Source organism: Dromiciops gliroides, chromosome X (assembly GCF_019393635.1).
Source record: "Dromiciops gliroides isolate mDroGli1 chromosome X, mDroGli1.pri, whole genome shotgun sequence".
Lineage (NCBI taxonomy): Eukaryota > Metazoa > Chordata > Mammalia > Microbiotheria > Microbiotheriidae > Dromiciops > Dromiciops gliroides.
This window is the reverse complement of record NC_057867.1, coordinates 72,402,999-72,422,230: the sequence shown is the minus strand read 5'-3', so window position 1 is coordinate 72,422,230 and position 19,232 is coordinate 72,402,999. Positions and strand designations below refer to the sequence as shown.

Below are 19,232 nucleotides of genomic sequence, written 5' to 3'. Positions count from 1 at the left end.
GTTCTCCCCAAACAACACGGCTTTGAAATACTAGACTATAAGAGAGTCCCCCAACAGTAATTCTGTACTGTCACTATTGTGTTTTTTTCATAAAAGTATTTTATTATTTTCCAGTTACATGTAGAGAGAGTTTTCAACATTTGTTTTTATAAGATTTCTAGTTTCAAATTTTTTCCCTCCCCAAGACAGAAAGTAATCTGATATAGGTTATATATGTACAATCACATTATACATATTTTTGCATTAGTCATGCTGTGCAAGAAGAATCAGAGCAAAAAGGAAAAACCTCAAAAAAGAAAAAAAAGTAGAAACAGTATAGTTCAATCTGCATCTAGATTCCATAGTTCTTTTTTTTCTGGATTTGGAGAGCATTTTCCATCATGAGTCCTTTGTTGTTTATTTAGTGAGGCAATTGGGGTTAAGTGACTTGCCCAGGGTCACACAGCTAGTAAGTGTTAAGTGTCTGAGGTCAGATCTGAACTCAGGTACTCCTGACTCCAGGGCCGGTGCTCTATCCACTGCGCCACCTAGCCGCCCCTTTCATGAGTCCTTTGGAACTATCTTGGCCTATTGTATTGCTGAGAAGAGTCAAGTCTTTCACAGTTGATCAACACACAATGTTGTTGATAATGTGTATAATGTTCTTCTGGTTCTGCTCCTCTCATTCAGAATCAGTTCATGTAAGTCCTTCCAGGTTTCTCTGAAATCTGCCTGCTCATCATTTCTTATAGTATTCCATTACATTCATATACCACAACTTGTTCAGCCATTCCCCAATTGATGGGAATCCCCTCAATTTCCAATTCCTTGCCACCACAAAAAGAGCAGCTATAAATATTTTTGTACATGTGGGTCCTTTTCCCCTGTGATAAAATAATGGGATTTAGCAGATACTCAAAGGCCCACCTGGAGATTAATCTAAACTGATTGAATTAAGTGAGAGTGATTGACTGCTGACTAGCAGATTGTAAGCACACCTGGCTAGCCCTTAAGAAGGTATTGTTCTCAGAAGCTAAAGACTGAACTTAACTCAAGACCACCTTCAAGTCCAGTGAACCAATGGATTTGGATAATGCCTACTAATCGGCTTGAAGCAGTGTGGAAGGACCGCTTCTGCTCCAGACCTATAAAAAACTTTCACATTCAATTTGATAGAGTTCATGGTTGAAGCAGGCTCATGGTGGAGGACTTGAGGAAAAACCAGACCAGGCTGGAACTCTAGGCTAGATAGGCCTTTTCTTAACTTTCTGAACTCCATGTTAATACTTGTATGCTTTAATAAATGCTTAATGCCCAAAGACTGGTGCTAAAGCTTCTAATTTAAGGCAACCACACATTTAGATCCTAAATGATACACCCCTTTTTATGATCTCTTTGGGAAAAGGACCTAATAATGGTATTGATGGGTCCAAGTGTATGCACAGCTTTATAGCCCTTTGGGCATAGTTCCAAACTGCTCTCCAGAATGGTTGGATCAGTTCACAGCTCTACCAACAATGCATTAGTGTTCCAATTTTTCCACAGCTTCTCCAACATCTATTATTTTCCTTTTTTGTTATATTAGCCAATCTGATAGGTGTCAGGTGGTACCTCAGAGTTGTTTTAATTTGCATTTCTCTAATCAATAGTGTCACTGTTGTTTTTAAAGATGAAAGCCCCAAATCACACCAATTGCCACAATATACCAGCAGCCCTTTGACCTTAAGGCTAGCAATGTAACACACTCCAGGCTTCTCATATCCCTTCCCTCCCTCCCTGCCAGGTTTCTGGAGGGACCCAGGCCACAAAGATGCCCTGCAGCAATTGCTTCCTCCAAGAAATACTTATGCATTCCAATTATGGCAAGTACTCTGGGGTTACAAACACCGTGACACGTTTTTGTAAGGGCCTTTTATGGAGTAACTTTGTTGACATGGTATCTTGACACATGGTCTACTGGAGACATTCCCTGAGGTTGACTTTGCCCCTCCACACATTTCAGAAGTGTTAATGCTACCTTGTTGAGGACATGGGACATCCTATCAGTTCCATCAGGCACAGAGACTCAAGCAATTCACTACAAAAGAAAATCTATTTTTCCCTTCAATAGGCTGACTTAGCTTTGCCAGGTCTTGGTGTTAATTATTAAAAACACCTCTTCCAAATCTAAAAAAGACACAGATTGTCAGCATTGTATTACCACATGCCCGTGGCTATTGGTTTCCTTTCTTTACTGGTTCAGTTTAAAAGCCACAAACATACCCATAATAATATATGGGGATCAAATGCTTGATTGGATGAAAAAGTATCCACCTCAAAATCTATCTTTCAGAAAGAATCTAAGCTTTACCATGGCACAGTTTTGGATTGGTGGTTTTTTTTATTATTTTTAAATGCACTTCCTTTTTTTCTTGAAGGATAACTGTAAGAGGTATTTAAAGTCAATATGCTCAATATGTGCCATACATCAGGGTTTGATATCTGGCACAGTAATAAGCTAATTACTATTGATTTCTGTCAACTTCAAAATGATTCATGAAATGAATGTTTTTTGAAAAATGATAAAAAATACTGAAAGTCAGCAGTTGCAGAATCCCTGGATAAACACAGTCTTCTAATAAAGAAAACAAAGATGACAAATTATTTACCCTAATTTTCTGAAAGTTCTAGGAAAAAGGAATTAATGTACTTTGTGTTTATATCATTTTGAAGAATAACATTACACTGGCCTTTGGCGGGTGGAGTTTTGTCCTCTTTTGTTTCCTTTTATGAGGAGAACACTCATAGCCAGGAAAACACTGCAAATCAATTTGAAAACACCTTGAAGAGAAGAGCATGCTGGGTAAGGCTCAGCATGGCTTTGTAAAGACCAAGTCTTGTCAGACTAATCTAATCTCCTTCTGTGACAGAATGACAGTCTGGGAGACAGAGGGGAAGGGATAGATGTAATTTGTTTGGACTTTATCAAGGTTTTAGGGTTTAGCCTGAACAATCAGCTCATCAATAAAATGTGAAAATTGGTATAGGATGCACACCTGACGAGGGCTCCAAGATCCCATGACAGGGGCACCCAGGGAGTGTTCCTCCACAGACCAAGGGTAGTTTGGTGGGAATTGCAAAAAACAGCATCTCCCCCCTGGCCACAGCCTGAACTCAGGATTAATATTTGCACTGGTGATGGAGGTGTCCAAATAGAGAAAAGAATCATTAAATATGCAGGTATTACTAAACTAGGGGTGGCTGGCAGTTTGGAGGATGGGTTGAGAATTTCCAATGACCTCATCTTATTGTAGACAAGAGTTAAAACTAAGGAAGAATGGAATTCAAGAGAGTCAAAAGCAATGTTACCACTCTTTAACCAAATTGTGTCGACACAAAATAGGTTAAATATGTATATCTTATGGAGTTTTGTGTCAAGATAATGGAATGTGGTAGATGAGGGGATTTATTATTTTTTTTTTTTTAGTGAGGCAATTGGGGTTAAGTGACTTGCCCAGGGTCACACAGCTAGTAAGTGTTAAGTGTCTGAGGCCGGATTTGAACTCAGGTACTCCTGAATCCAGGGCCGGTGCTCTATTCACTGCGCCACCTAGCCGCTCCGGATGAGGGGATTTAGCAGATACTCAGGGACCCACCTGGAGATTGATCTAAACTGATTGAATTGAGTGAGAACGACTGACTGCTACTGGCTTATTTCCAGTTAACTCCATTGTAAGCACATCTGGCTGGTACTTAAGAGGATATTGTTATCAGAAGCTAAAAACGTTGAACTTTACATCAAGACCACCTTTGGGTCCAGTGAACCAATGAATTTGAATGACGCTAGCCAATCAGCCTGAAGAACCTCCCATTTCTGGGAGGAGGACATGAAGGAGGAAGTGAACACTGGCGGGGAACTTCTTCCTTTTTTGGCTGGAGAGATCAGTGTGGTGGCAGGACTTCACATGGGAGTTTAGGAAGACTAGGATTTCCATACTATAAGAAATCTGTTCTCAGTCTTTCTCTCTTTACTATCTTATATCCTTTAATAAACCCTTAAAACATAAACTCTTGGGGCAGCTAGGTGGCGCAGTGGATAGAGCACCGGCCCTGGATTCAGGAGTACCTGAGTTCAAATCCGGCCTCAGACACTTAACACCTACTAGCTGTGGGACCCTGGGCAAGTCACTTAACCCCAATTGCCTCACTAAAAAAAAAAAAAGAAAAACATAAACTCTTGGTGAATTTATCAGTTCTTTTAGCCAGTTTCCCTCCAAAACTGGGGGGAGGGGACAGATTAGAACCCACATTTAGATTTTTAAAGAACACAGTTTTAAGGCTTGTTTAAGGCATATATTGTTTGATTTGTTAAAACAACAGCAGGAGACTGCTATTATCTCTATTTTACAGGTTAGGAAGGTGAGGTTTGGAGAAGTTCAATAGGCTTCCCTGGGCCATACAACTATACAGGAGAGAGAATTTGACTCTAAGTCTTCCTGACACCAAATCTAACACTCTTTCCACTATATGCCATGCTTCCTTCTCCATCTACAATAAACAGATGAAAAGATATAAGGTGCTAAAGTGGCTTCCTTGGAGGTAGCCCACAAGTCAGCAATAGGTAGCATTTGTATGTATGAAATTTAAAAGTTCACTAGGACAGTGCATGGAGGACCCAAGAGTGGTTTAGAAACACCAAGTTAAGCCATTTGTAGAGCACTGAGAGGGAGGGCTCACAAGAAGTTCATATGACTGATTAAGCAGAGACACTTGGGCCAAATGATCATGAGAAATGGCAAGATTAAGATTAGAGAAGAGAATGTTTGAGCATAAACTGAATGTGGAGGTAAATGGACCCAGAGGAGAGTGAAATTTTTTTCTCAATGCCACAGAATGAACTAAGGGCATCTTCCCCACTACAGCAGGAGTTGTTTATGTTAGAACTGTGAGAATTTCCAAATAGGGAAAATGGCTTCATCTTGGAATGGGTTAGGAATCTTTTAAAAGAATAGGTGTCCATTGTTGATGCATATTTCTATCTGACAGAGTGGGAGAAGGAACAGATGCTATGAAATGAAGCCTTGAAAACTGTGTTCTCAATGCAGGTGCAAAAGAAACCCCAAACACATCTCCTAGTTCCCTAGACGGAAGTCTTATTATGTCTTACAAGGATGATAAATAAATGACATATAGACCATTTGGGAAACAATCTTAAGTTCATCTAACTCCCCTCCCTCCACACACACACACACACACACACACACACACACACACACACACACTCACTCACTCACTCACTCTCCTTATACCTATCAAACTTGATTTTCAACATGTTAAGGTGCCCAACATCTCCTCCATGTAAACTGAATGATCATCACATAAGGCTGAAAAAGCACAGACCAAGAATGTCAACAATTCATACAGGTGTCACCTCAAATCCACATGAGGAAGGAAGGCCCTGTGTACAATTCCTTCTGAACTAAGTGATGTTTCAAACAAAACCAAAGCTCCAACTCTTTGTGCAAGGCAAGAGGCAAGCCTCCCGGTCTTTCTTACAGTGTTAAAAAATAAAGCGTGCTGCTGTGGAACTGTATTTCTGATTTGACAGCTACAATTATAATCATTCAGGCATCTATTTCCCACAAACTCTCCACAGCCATAACCTTTAGTGATTAATTATAAAGCTCCAGGAGCGATCGTACACAGACTAATTTCCTAAAACAATAAAAGACAGAATTTCTCATCTGGAGTTCAATGAAACACGAACAGGTTGTTATTCATGGTGAAATCTCAATGCAGAGTCATGTTGCCGCCATTAGAGATGCTGTTAAACACAATCTCCAATCAAAGAAACTTGAGATCTGTCTCCAAGAGGAGAAAATACTGGTCTACCTCGAGAATCTTCTCTCATTGGCATCTCATCTTTTCCCTCTGAATGTTATGGATTCAATTGCTTTTTCAGGCCCCTCTCACAACCCTACTCTGCGAGTCATTACAAACTATAAGATTAGAACAAACAGCCATAACAAACAGAAGCTTCCCCATAAAGCAAATCACCAGCATGTTCACAATGATATGGTGTCCACCTGCCAATGGCTCTTGTGCTAATAACCTGCGTGCAGGCATTTCAGCATCACCCGGCTTTCCCCCATGTCATGGCAGAAGCTTTGTTCAGGACAGGGGTTGAAGAATTTCCTCAAGCATTGTCTTTTGAAAGAAGAGAATCAAGGTACAAAGGCTGATCTGAGAACTAAAGAATACTTCAACACCTGGCTACATATCTGGTCAAAGCTGAATGCCAAAAGGCAATATTCAGATGTTCAACAGAGAAACAGCCAAATGACTGGAAAATTTGTGCGTGCGTGTGTGTGTGTGTGTGTGTGTGTGTGTGTGTGTGTGTGTGTGTGTCTGGGATGGGGGAAGGGAATGGCCAAGGTAGCTGCATGGGATAAAAGGTTATTACAAGGATGTGGCAGAGAGATAAACAACGAATATGTTGTTTTAAGTGACAAATGATTTACACATTTTGATATTCACAGATCAATTTTCATTTGATAGTTGAGACTTTTTTTTTCAAAATTGATCCAACTTCTTACTCAGATTTAACCAGAAATAAAAATAAGGAAGCTAAATAACAATCCTTCACCAATATGGCACTACCCCAATAGAAGTCAAGTAGTCAGTCTGTGTCTCAGTCTCTCTCATAAAATGTCCATCTGACCACAATAAATTGCATGAAGTAGATACATCCATCACTTCTCAATTCTATCACACTCACACACACACACACACACACACACCATTAATCCAACTTCATTTGAGATTTGGGACCAAAGTAGATGAGGATTATACTTTATTTAATCTGATGAGTCATTTATTTGGTGCAAACAGAATACTCCCTGCAATTTTGATTTATGCACCTTTGGGAGATTTTTAAGGAGAAAGAGGGAAAATAACCCCAAAACAAGCTCAGGGATTCTTTGAACAAAACAACCTCCTAATTCTATCTTAGGGAGAGCCCAGAATGGGACCAATTTTCCCTGACCCCTACTATATAGCTCTAGCATCTGTCCTGTAGTGGTTTTTTTTTTTTTTTTTGCGGGGCAATGGGGGTTAAGTGACTTGCCGAGGGTCACACAGCTAGTAAGTGTCAAGTGTCTGAAGCCGGATTTGAACTCAGGTACTCCTGAATCCAGAGCCGGTGCTTTATCCACTGCACCACCTAGCTGCCCTTGTCCTGTACTCTTAGAAATGAGGTTCAGAAAGCTACTCCTAAAACAACTGTCAAAGGAAGAATCCATTTCATTCAATGTAGTGTACCAACTGATGGCAGAAGTGAAACTAGATATTATGGAAAATGATTTACAAGTACTGGAAAAAAGGCAAGGAAAAACATCTTAGTGTAAGGAGCTAAAATTCTAGCTAGAATGTCTAAAATCTAATGAGTGGTCGCCTTAAATTAAAAGCTTTAGCAAGAGTTTAGACTTTTAAACGTTTATTAAGGTGCATTAGTATCTAGTGATCAGAGAGAAAAAGGCTAAGATTCCTTCATCTATCTAAGGGAGCCAGCATCTCTGCCCCAGACAAGCTGAGGTCCTGGGCCAAAAAGGCCTCGATCACTCCTTCCTCCTCCCAGAAGCCTCTTGTGAAACAGGAAACAGGGCCGTCCATACACACAGCTCCAAGCTAATCGGTTGGCAGCCCTGATTGACACAACTAACAGGCGGCTCTACAGATGCAAGTTCTAGACACTGGCCAACTTCTGGACGCTGAAGTCACATGGCTTCCAAATCATATGCTCTCTCCTCATGGTGGAGCCTCCCCGCAATATCTCTCCAGCAGGGGGTGCCATTCCAATTCTCAAATTAGTTAACCAGAAAAATGGAATTAAATCCAAACATGCATGGTCCCAGCATTCAAATTGATCAGAATGTCACTAGACAGCCATATACCTGCTAGGTATTTTCCCCTTGCTGTCCTGCATATTTGAGGCTAATTTCACCCCCCTCCTCAGGCCTGGGGCAGACCCTCTTTGCTTCCATCAGCAGTCTTTCAGCTGCATCATTACCAAACCTCTGGTTCCTATCTGGCCTCTTCTGGGCCCCACACCCAAGCTCTCACCAGGTCCTGTGTAGTCTTTCTTGGCAAATGTCTCTTACAATCATCCCTTCCTTTATTACTATTACAACCTTAAGTTCAGACCCATGATTATCACATTATTTAGGAGAAAATGCAAACAGCAATGAAAGAAGCTTAGCAGAGTCTATAACACAAAAAACAAAAGCTCTGGGGTCAGTATAAATTCAGAATTATTTCAATAGCTTGCTAACATCTCTCGGCACTTCTACCTCAAAGCTGTTATATTAAGCTTCCTAAAGCATTTGTTTTGAAATGGTACAGCCCAGCTCAAAGGTCAAAAATGTCTTCCAATTGCCTATTGAATCACTCAGGCTTTGACATTCTTTCCAATTCCTCCATAACCTCTTCCTTACCACACTTCCCTGCCCATATATTCTCCAACTTGAATCTTATGCTACAGAAATAGGATGTACTGGACACATTTAGTATATGAGGATGTACAGCAACTAGATCACTTGCCACTACTCATATTTTGTATAGTTTAGATGTCATTTGCTTGGAACTACCTGTGTTCCCAACTTTTCCCAAACCTCAGGTTATATTGCTCAAATGTTGCCTCTTTCATGCCATCTTTTCCTGGGCACCCTCACTCTTTAGAGCCAGCCTACCTTCCTTCCTTCACCTCCCTGCAATCCCAGCCCATTAAAATACTGAGCACCATTTCTTTGTGTTGCAGATATTTCCCCTCAATACACTGTAAGGTCATAAGGATAAGCATGTGACTCCTATAACTTTGAATACTAGGAGGTGCCTAACAAACAGCTTAGGCTGATACAGAGCTCCACAATTTATAGTGTTTTCCTCACAACAACCCTGTGAGGTAGGTAAGTAGGGCAAGTAGGAATGTCCTCAACTGGATGGGTGAGGAAATGGAGGCTCTCTACAACTCCTTATGGCATTTGGATACATAGTGACAGCTCCATGAGTATATTAAAAGAATGAATGGCTATGCCACAAACAAAAGAACATTCTCGATATGCGCTGTGCAGAAGAGGCCTAATTGGCAACTACTAGGTTTTCTGGAACCAAGAGTTTGCTCCCTGTGACAGATTCTAAAATTAGCCCTCTCTAATGTGTCTAATGAGACATCCCTTCAGTGCTTAGCATTTACTAGGCATTCAATACCAAGGTGATTGATTGCTATCTTGGGTTGAGTACTGAATTTTAAGGAGTCAGCAGTTCAAAAGTCCACTAGAAGTATTCCCTCTTTGGAAGAGGAAAGGGTAGTATGGTGGTTAAGTCCAAAGGGCTATTATGCTAGGGTTTGTTAAGGAATCCCAAAATACTTCATCCCCAGAATGCAAAGGAAACACCTATCCAATAATATTCTTTCTTTCATTCTAAACTATTGGATTTTTTTAAAGTCAAAATAATATCTTCTGACTTTATAACTTGTCCCCAAATATATTCTCTGTAACTTCACCATGATAGCCATTCATTCATTCAAGAAACAACCCTTAGGTGTAGTTTTACACAATAGTATACTAAATTATAGTACATGACTAAAATAATTGTGAAATATGTATTGTGGATCATGTCCCAGAACTCCCTGATGCTGGTGGATGGGAGGAGAAGGGAGATTAGGGAGCTTGGAAAGAGGCCAACAGATTGCAAGCAGTAAATTCACCAGGGTTAACCTTACTCCTAATGCATCCTTGGAATTCTGTGGGACCATGTATGGTTGAGGGTCCCAATGACTGGACTGGGATGCATGATTTTGCATGAATAGACCTGGCACCTCATCAGTATCCCTGGGGAGATCCTTAAAGGCCTGTTCTTTCTTTGGATTTTCTGTAGGAATCCTCAGTTCCCTGCGAGTACCTAATGGGTATTCAGGTCACAATCATGCCCTAAATCTTTTTTACTCTGATCTATTTTCCTGATCTCTACCTATGTTTTCCCCCCTTCTTGGCATTCATTAAGGTAGATCAAAGGTGGCAGCCACCGAGACCAAAGGAGGTAGGTTCTGTCTTTGATCTCTGTAAGCAGTGGCTAGTACTGACACTGGGAACAAGCATAAGTCCAAGAGGAAGATAGCAAAAGGGTATAAAACTTAATCCCCTCAGACTTTCCAAATAGTTTCAGTTAGAAAAAAGTGTTCTTGATCCAAATATCTCAGTGCTCTACCTTCAGTGGTGATATAGGTGGCAACCCAATATTTTCAATAACAAGGAAGGATTAATTCAACTGTAAGTACTTCATGCCAAGGACAATACATAGGTCCATATCCCACACAAGGAAAAACAGTAATAATATGTTTATGGGTATTGTGCAAAGGAATGATCAGGAACAAGTTTCAAAAGGAGCATCAGGAAAAAAAGTGTCTATCTTTCAAATGATTTGGGTTGTCTTGCTATTTTTCTACAGAAAAGGCATTTCGGAGACTGAGGCCAAAATGGGAAAAAGGATGACATTTTCTCCCATTTCTTTTGACAATAAAAGTCTCAGTTATGAAAGGATTTGATGAAAGTGAGATTGCCTACAGAAGATCCTAAGAGGGTTGTGGAATTGTGACTGGGGACCTCAGGGGGGTCCAGCCAGCCTAAAAGATCTGTAACTAATGATGGAATCAAAGGATCTTCATTGGTTTGGGCTGTCCTCTGGAGTGGGAAAAACTCCCTGGGAAAATAAGCCTAGGAAACCTTATTTTACAGAGGAAGTAGTGAAGGAAGAGCCTGGTGAATTTTCTGATTTGTTTGTATAGGTTAGGAAAGGTAAACGGAGAAGTTAGGGAGTACCCTCTTCTACTACCACCGTCAATGGATAATAACTGCCATCTTGGCATTCTGTAGATGCCACTTACCAGCATTAGAGTTAAGCTCTTCATTTTCTGATTCGGTTCCATTTTGGCTTCCACCTCCGTGGAGACTATTCATTGCCATGAGCTTCATCTTCTGTAACTTCATGGCCTCGGCCATGGCAGCGGCTGTAATACCTAAAACCAAAATAGCCACAATTCAAATATGGGCTCTCTCTTAATAAAACTGAGGACGGTGCATTTGTCGGCCTAACAATCCCATTAGGAAAAGTGGGAAGTCAAATGGAAGCCACAATCGCAATTTTAAAAAAAAAGCTATTTTCAACTCCTTTGATCACCTCTCCATTCATCTTCCAAATGCCAGTCTTTAAAAATCCTATTATACAAATCTGAAGCCACAGAGAAGAAAGGTACTAAAACCAAATTCATCTGCAAAATGCCTACACAATTAGTTATCAAGTAGCTAACTAATTTGGATTAGCGTGATCCAAATGTAGAATATGAGGCATGCCAGTGGTGCCCAACAGTTGCTTTATATCACTCCTTATGCATTTTGCTGCCTCTGCTATCACATTAAGTCCATCCATCAGTACAAACAATACAAATGAACAGACCCAAGAGTGACCCAGAATTTACTGGAAGGAGGAATTCTGGCTAGATCATATCTGGAAAACAGTATAAGGTTTTCATTGAAGCCAAGCTACTTGCTGCTGCCAAAGCCATCAACATTTCAACACTGATATTCTTCTAGTAATGGCCATTAGTCAGAGAACAACATAATTTCCAAAGAATCAACCTTTCAGGAGATACAAAAAGGACTGGAAAGATGCATGGTAAGTATAAATTAGCTTATCCTCAAGAGTTGTGCTAAAGGTAACATTAAAGGCACTTGGGCCTTTTGAGAAAAGGAGATGGGCCAGTCATGGAACAAAGAAATTAGGACAGGGGACAAGAGCTATGTAAGGAGAGAAAACATTAAGGAGGTACAATCTGAACAATGGAGGGAGCATCCCCATGGATGGGATCATAGAATCATTAAAATACTGAAGGTATACCATCAAGAGGAAGCATTCACAAATGCAAGTAGCAACTACTCCTTTCTGTGGATATTCACATCATGGGCTTATTCTTGCAGTTTGGAGAATTTGATAAAAATTAAGATCAACAACAAATATTCACCGGCATTCACTATGTTTAGGTCAAGTTCCTGAGGGATGCAAAATATAAGACATCCTCGCTGACCTCAGCAAGCTTAAAATAACAATAACTTCTTCAAATGATAGCTCTTTCCTTACAACAACTCTGTGAGGCAAGTACTTAGGTGAGTTACTGAGCCCTAAGAGAAGACACACTGCCTCTTTGACCTTCACTGACTTCAAATGTAAAATGAGGACTTAGATGAAATGAATAAAGGAAGGGAAGGGTAAACAAAAGACACTGAGAAAAAGGAAATACTTTTATTAAAATGCATCACTTGAAGGAAAATAAAATATGACATAGTTCATAAATCCAGTACTGGATTTTTAAAAAGACTTATGAAAAAATTAAGCTTCTTCCAATATGACTGTAGTGAGAATGAGGAGAAAGCAAAACATGGAGACAGGGAGACGTAAGGACCGTACATACAAGGTGGCATTATGGGAATTCAGAGCACAATGTACCTGTTCTAGGTCTTTCCAGAGAATTTGTCACCAAAGCTAATTTCTCTTACAAAGAAGCCTGTTCTACAAGTGCCTTTGAGTTAACCAGAGGAACTTGGCTTAGTCCAACCCAAAGCAGAGGACTTCATGTATAAACAACCAACCTTTAGAGCTGTCCTTCTTTCTGACTAATGATTCAGAAGAGGACATGGACTAGAAAAGCTATTAGTGACATTTTCTTTTCAAACTATCTGCTTTTCGGGGCAGCTAGGTGGCGCAGTGGATAGAGAACCAGCCCTGGAGTCAGGAGTCCCCGAGTTCAAATCCGGCCTCAGACACTTAACACTTACTAGCTGTGTGACCTTGGGCAAGTCACTTAACCCCAATTGCCTCACCAAAAAAACAAAAACAAAACAAAACAAAACAAAAAAACTATCTGCTTTTCACAAACTGATGGCTAATCTCTCTAGAACAAAATGAATGAGGCATCCCTATAGCTGAAAGACAAAGGGAACACCAGATTAAATGAGTTTTTCATGCAGCTATGGCAAAAGAATTAACAAAATATAGTTCACCACATACTTTGTACTCCAATAGTGAAGAGCAATTTGTAAACGTCAGTTTCTTTTGCCCCTCAAATGTATGTAACTGACAAAAAATCCAGTAAACTTTAGAAAAAGGACATATAGCATATTAACATCACCAAGAATCACAGAATCCTATATATCGAAAAGACAAAGGAACCATACCATCTGAGACAGCACGGGATCTTGGAAAAAGGAAGTAGTCTTGGAATCAGAAAAAAGTGAGTTCAAATTCTAATTCTGCTACATATTCCCTCTGTGATCTTGGGCAAATACTTTAATCTCTATAAAGCTGGAAAGTAGAACTAGGTGATTTCTAAAGTCGTTTCAAATTTTAAGACCCAAGATCTAGTCCAATCCCCTCATTTTACAGATGAGAAAGTTGAGGCTCAGTCATCAGCAGAGGAAAACCAGAGGGAGACCTGACTGAAGCTGAATTGGGGGGGGGGGGCAATAAGGGTTAAGTGACTTGCCCAGGGTCACACAGCTAGTAAGTGTCAAGTGTCTGAGGCCGGATTTGAACTCAGGTCCTCCAGAATCCAGGGCCGGTGCTTTATCCACTGCACCACCTGGCTGCCCCTTTAATTTCGAAAGTTCTTAAGCAATTTATATAATTTCCTGAAATTTGTTGAAAGTAGTCTTCATTATATGTTTTGATATACTACATTTTCATGTATAGAGTACTATCATTCCTCCTCAAGTTTCCTTTGCTCATTCATCATCCATATCCCACCCCTAAACTGTAGATATACCCCAAGAGTGTCCTGGGTGCTCATCTCTCCTCTTCTCATCCTCTATAATCTGGTTCCCATGTACTTTTCCCAATCTGTATTTTTGTATAATTTGATCCTTTTTTTCAACTCTTCCCTGCAAGACATCTGAACGTGTCTTCATATAAAAAATGGCCAACCAGCTAAGAAACAGAGAAAAGAGACAATACTGTTCAAAGAAAAGGACTGATACTGAAACACTTTATGTACTTTATAACAGAACTTACTCTCTACCATTATGCGGAAACAATTGAGTTTAGTATCTGGCCAGCAAGAATAATTACATTTCATCACCCTATAAGCCAAAGCTCCAAATGCTTCACCATAGGGCAGCTAGGTGGTGCAGTGGATAAAGCACCGGCCCTGGAGTCAGGAGTACCTGAGTTCAAATCCGGCCTCAGACACTTAACACTTACTAGCTGTGTGACCCTGGGCAAGTCACTTAACCCCAATTGCCTCACTAAAAAACCAAAACAAACCAAAACAAACCAAATGCTTCACCATAATTGTGGTTCTGCCCAAGATGGCCAAGTATCTCATCTCTACATAAACTCTGTATAGCAGGAAATAAAGAAAAGGACTAGGAAATGTATAAGGAATCAGAGGTGGGTAGAGATGACAGAGGCAGAATCATATAACATACCAGATGCATATGGAAGAGGATGGATGGAGGGAGAAGGGAGTGGGGCTGGACAAGACCTAAGATCTAATGGGGATATGGGGGAAGTGTATAGGAATACCTTCAAGTGACATTCACCATGAGCATACCAATGAATGTTCTCCATGTCCCACATGAAGATGGGTGTACGCATGTGTGCATGTGTGTGTTTGTGCCTGTGGGCTTCAGAGAGAGTTACCTTGCATGGAAATAAAGAGATTTTCTAGTTTCCTAATTGGTCACTGTACCCATCCTTTCATATTACTTTGAAAGCTTTTCTGTCAAAACTGTGAACAAGTAAATTAACTACAGGGGGACTTGAGGTTTATAATTAACTAAGTGTGGTAAAATATGAAAGTTTTTAACAGTCGGTTAGGATAACTGAAAGACGCCAGTTTTTCAAGGACCACCCTTTTGGGGAGGAGATGAACAGTCCGCCTGCTGCGCATGTCAGACTGCCTGCCGGGTACAGTCCGCCTGCTGCGCATGTCAGACTGCCTGCCGGGTTTTTTGACTTCCGGGGTGGAGAGAAGCAGAGTAGGCCTTTTTGCCTGCTTGGCGGGACTCCTGGCGGCGCAGCACAGACGGTCTCCCTCACTCCAAAGGTGGCCTTTTTTGGTTTGGTGAGTTTTTATAAGAAATATAGACTAAGCCTAGATTTAAGACGATTTCTACTGTATTTCTACTTTCCTATCCTTCTAATCAACAACACCTTATATACAATAAAGGCTCTATCTAGAAAACCAGAAGCTTCTTCCATTTACTAGTCTGGGAGATAAATTAAGGGAAAAGTTAAGTAGGGGAGATTTATGATCTAATATCCAATTTTAAATTTCACATAAGTGAAATGGAAAGCCAGTACATTGCAATATGGCTTTGTATAAAAACAAAACATTTAATTAAATTAACAGTTAAGTCATTGCAATGAATAATATTGGAAGAAAGCAATGAAAAGCCATCTTGATGTGCCACGTTCCCTGAGCCTAACAGGCAAGCACTGTGGAGCTGCTCATTTGTGATTTGCATTCCGAGTTGCTCTGGGTCAAGAGCTCCTGTGCTAAAACAGGAATAAAGAAACATCTGGAAGCATGGAATGTTAATGTGATATACCACATTGAATCTAATGGCAACAGTTCAGAAATTTCCTATAAATCACCCGTTGGAAGATGTGGGTCTTTTCCCTTCAAACAGAGGTGGCATTCAGGCTCTTACTCAGGTGACATCTGTATTTAGCAGTCCTTTTATTTGGAAAACATTTGGACTCTAGAGTCTATGTTGCACCTAAAAGGGAAAATGTGAGCTTGGACCTAAAAGTTGAGGCATTAAGGAGGTAAGAATCCACATGTCATCTCTAACAACACAAACATGGTTCCTTGCTTCCTATTTACTGTTGGATACTAATTACAGAGAACAAATGGCCCGGTGTTCCTTAGGTAGCCAGGAGCAATGACCAGATTAAAAATAGCTCTGCCCAGAGAGATGGCTGAAAGGGAGATGCTGACCACGCACGGCCTTGTACTGAGGCTCTACTTGGCCAGATCTCAGGAAAGTCATTTCACAACGGAGATGGTGGGACTTAGTGTGGTGTCAACCGAGAGTTGCTGTAGCACACATAAAGAGCTTGGAAATGTGAAAGAGGGGGTTACACGTTCTACCTTGAATACATGTTGGTGTGTGACAAGTTGCTTAACCTCTCAGAGTGCCAAGCAACTCCCTCAGACCAGAAGCTTCAGGCAAGTTGCTGATGTGTAGCAAAGGGAAGAATTCTTCCACCTCTAAGTCTCCCAAGCAAACAAAAGACCTCCTGAAGTCTACAAAACAGATATAATCATGCACTGCTTCCAGAACAAGGCACAAACATTCAAGACAAGAGACCTACCCCAGTCAAGGGGTATACTAAGGCCAATTTCTCTTTCATTCCATACTGCGTCTCCCAGGTGAGTGAGGGCTGTATTTGTACCATTCTCTCTCACCAAATCTAGTGCTGCTCTTTGAAACAAGTTCCTCTCCACCAAGCCACAGAGGGTTGCAAAGGTTGCATGATTTTCTATACAATGCAGCTTACGCATTTAAAAGTCCAAAGTAAATGGGCATCTCTTAGGATAGTCATAGTATAACTACTATTATGTAAGTACTTGAATGATAAGTGATTTTATGAGCAGAGTTTCCTGGAATACGAAGTCTCTACCAAAAAGAATCTTCCTCCACCTCATACCCCATTACTTCAGAGATAAGTACTATGGGAGCAGCCTGGGGTACACAGAGGTAAAAGGACTTTGCCAGGGTCACAGGACTAGTAAGTGTCAGAGGTGTGATTTGAATCCCAGACATCCTGATGCAAAGCCTAGTACTCCTTCTTATACCAGGATGCCCCTATACATCTATGAGATATAGATATAGATATAGAGATAGATATGTCTATCACAGAATTTCAAATACGTGGGAAAACAACCCATGAATGTCATTCCTGGGCAGTGAATCCTAGTAAAAAGGAAAGAAATCTTCCATTATTTGAATACTTTATTTTCCCTGTATTAGATCATCAGGTCTCTCTGTCTTGCATTCTCTGACACATCTATTTTTCCCAATGTTGAGCAAACATCAATTATGCCTCTTATATCTGGTATAGGCCTCCTATGGGATGGGAGGTTTGAGCTGAGTTTTGAAGGAAGCCAGGGAAGGTGGGAGGGCCGGGACAGGAAGTAAGCAGACCAGTGAAGCTAGATCAGAAAGTATAGGGAGGAGAAAAATGCAAGAAAATGGGTGAAGAAAATGGGGCCAGGTTGGGAAGAAAGGACCTAAGAGTTAATCCCCAAAATAAGAAAAAGCAACTGAAGTTAAAAGGTATGGGGTGCGGGCAGTGTGACATAGACAGAAAATCACTTTGGCAGCTGAATGGAGGACAGATTGGAGGGGGAAGAGCCTTGCAGCTAGTCAATGATCACTATTCCTTGAAGAACTGATAGCTAGGACAAATGAAAAAGCAAAGCAGCATTGGCTTTGGGGTAATACCAACACCTTCTTTCCTCTAAGTGTTCAAAGAAGATATTTGAGATGCCCATTTAAACGGGGCATCCCAAATGAATATGTGTCAGAAAAGAATGTCTTTTTCTCCTCCCTTTCATGAGATGAGGAATATCTGCATGGGCTCATATACTACATCAGACAGACGCTATAGCACTTGGTTTGGTTTAACTGTTTTTCCTTCTAACAAGGGAAGGTTTCCTGGGGATGGGGAGGGAGATTTGGACATAATTGCAATAGAAAAAGAAAATGTTTCACAAAAACTTTTTAAAATGACAATAATATACCCACCCACAAAAATGAGCCTCAAAGATGTCTTTTGTTACACATATGATAGATTGTCTTACAATGGGCCTGTGACATCCAGATTGTAAAACTCCAGAATGAAAGCTGGCGGGGACCTCCCAGGTCATCACTGTTTTGGAGGAGGAGATAGAGGTGAAATCACATAAGTATTAAGTAACCAAAGAAGGATTTTAAGCATCCTAAAGCCATGCTCTTATAGCATACTACAAGAGCTTTCCAAGACTGAAGGTTCTATTGCTTTGCCAAAGGTCACACAGGTTGCATAGGCCATCTCTAAGCCCTCTGGAGATAGACTCCAAGACTAGTGCTCTGCCCACCCACTGTATGACACATATGAATGTCACCTACCAAACAAAGCCATATTCTTGAAAGAAAGTGGTAAGGAAATGTTAAACCATTAACTCAATTCACTGTGGACCCCCACATGAATAATAACAAAAAGCAATTGAAGGAAGACCTGTGATTTAATGATCTAATGCCTCCTTAGCAGGTATCACAGATAGGCAAAAATGAGAGAGCAAAGTAGCAGTTAACAGTACTAATTTGGGGGCAATTAGGTGGCTCAGTGGTTAAAGCACTGGCCCTGGATGCAGGAGGACCTGAGTTCAAATCCCATCTCAGACATCTGACACTTACTAGCTGTGTGACCCTGGGCAAGTCACTTAACCCCAACTGTCTTACCAAAGAAACAAAGAAACAAACAAACAAACAGATAGTACTAACCTATTGTTGTCTGTCCTTTCTTCTCAAAGAAGACCATGATATCAGGAGGTGATGTCATGACTTGCACTGAAATGGATTTAAGTGAGGCAGGGCTGTGCAAAGTCACCAGCCTCACCTTCTCCTCCAGAGCCATCTGGGTCCAGTGTCAAGATACATACCAGGATAACTGGAGATGGGCCCCTGATGTTTGAGGCAACGGGGTTAAGTGACTTGGCCACGGTCACATAGCTAGTAAGGCCAGGTTTGAACTCAGGTCCTCTTGAATCCAGAGCCAGTGCTTTATCCACTGTGCCACCTAGCTGCGCCCCCCCCCCATCTAAGATCCATTCTATTTCAAAATGTATGAGTCTACTGATCTATGAGATAACATATTTTGACCTGATAAAGGGTAATTTTACTTGCCAAACACTGTCTTTTTGGCCCCTACCCTCTCTTTCATTCCTGTTGCTAGTTTTCATTTTCTCTCATGATGTAGTTGGGTGGCAGCATTTCCATAAGAACAGAAGTCATCTCTACACATAGATGCATGTAATTTGGGAGAGTTCCAGAATACAAAGGACAATTTCCATATACTCTATACCATTATTATTACTTCTGATGACCTGTGTAATTAAGCCCCTCTTCCTCTTTGGCTAATTACAGCTATTCTCCATCTTTTTCACAGAGGAGAAT

The 19,232-nt window shown here is 40.8% G+C and overlaps 1 protein-coding gene across 4 annotated transcripts in view; it reads right to left on the bottom strand.

Annotated features, from left to right (window-relative positions):
* Window positions 1-19,232, bottom strand: part of DACH2 (dachshund family transcription factor 2) — a 403,641-nt gene that overhangs the window by 124,289 nt on the left and 260,120 nt on the right. For 3 of the 4 annotated variants that reach the window (XM_043974941.1, XM_043974942.1, XM_043974943.1), the window contains exon 3: window positions 10,901-11,032. The exons of the other annotated variant lie outside the window; for it this stretch is intronic. In XM_043974941.1, coding sequence (XP_043830876.1) covers window positions 10,901-11,032 — 132 coding nt within the window. The remainder of the gene's footprint in view (window positions 1-10,900; window positions 11,033-19,232) is intronic. 4 annotated transcript variants of the gene reach the window in all.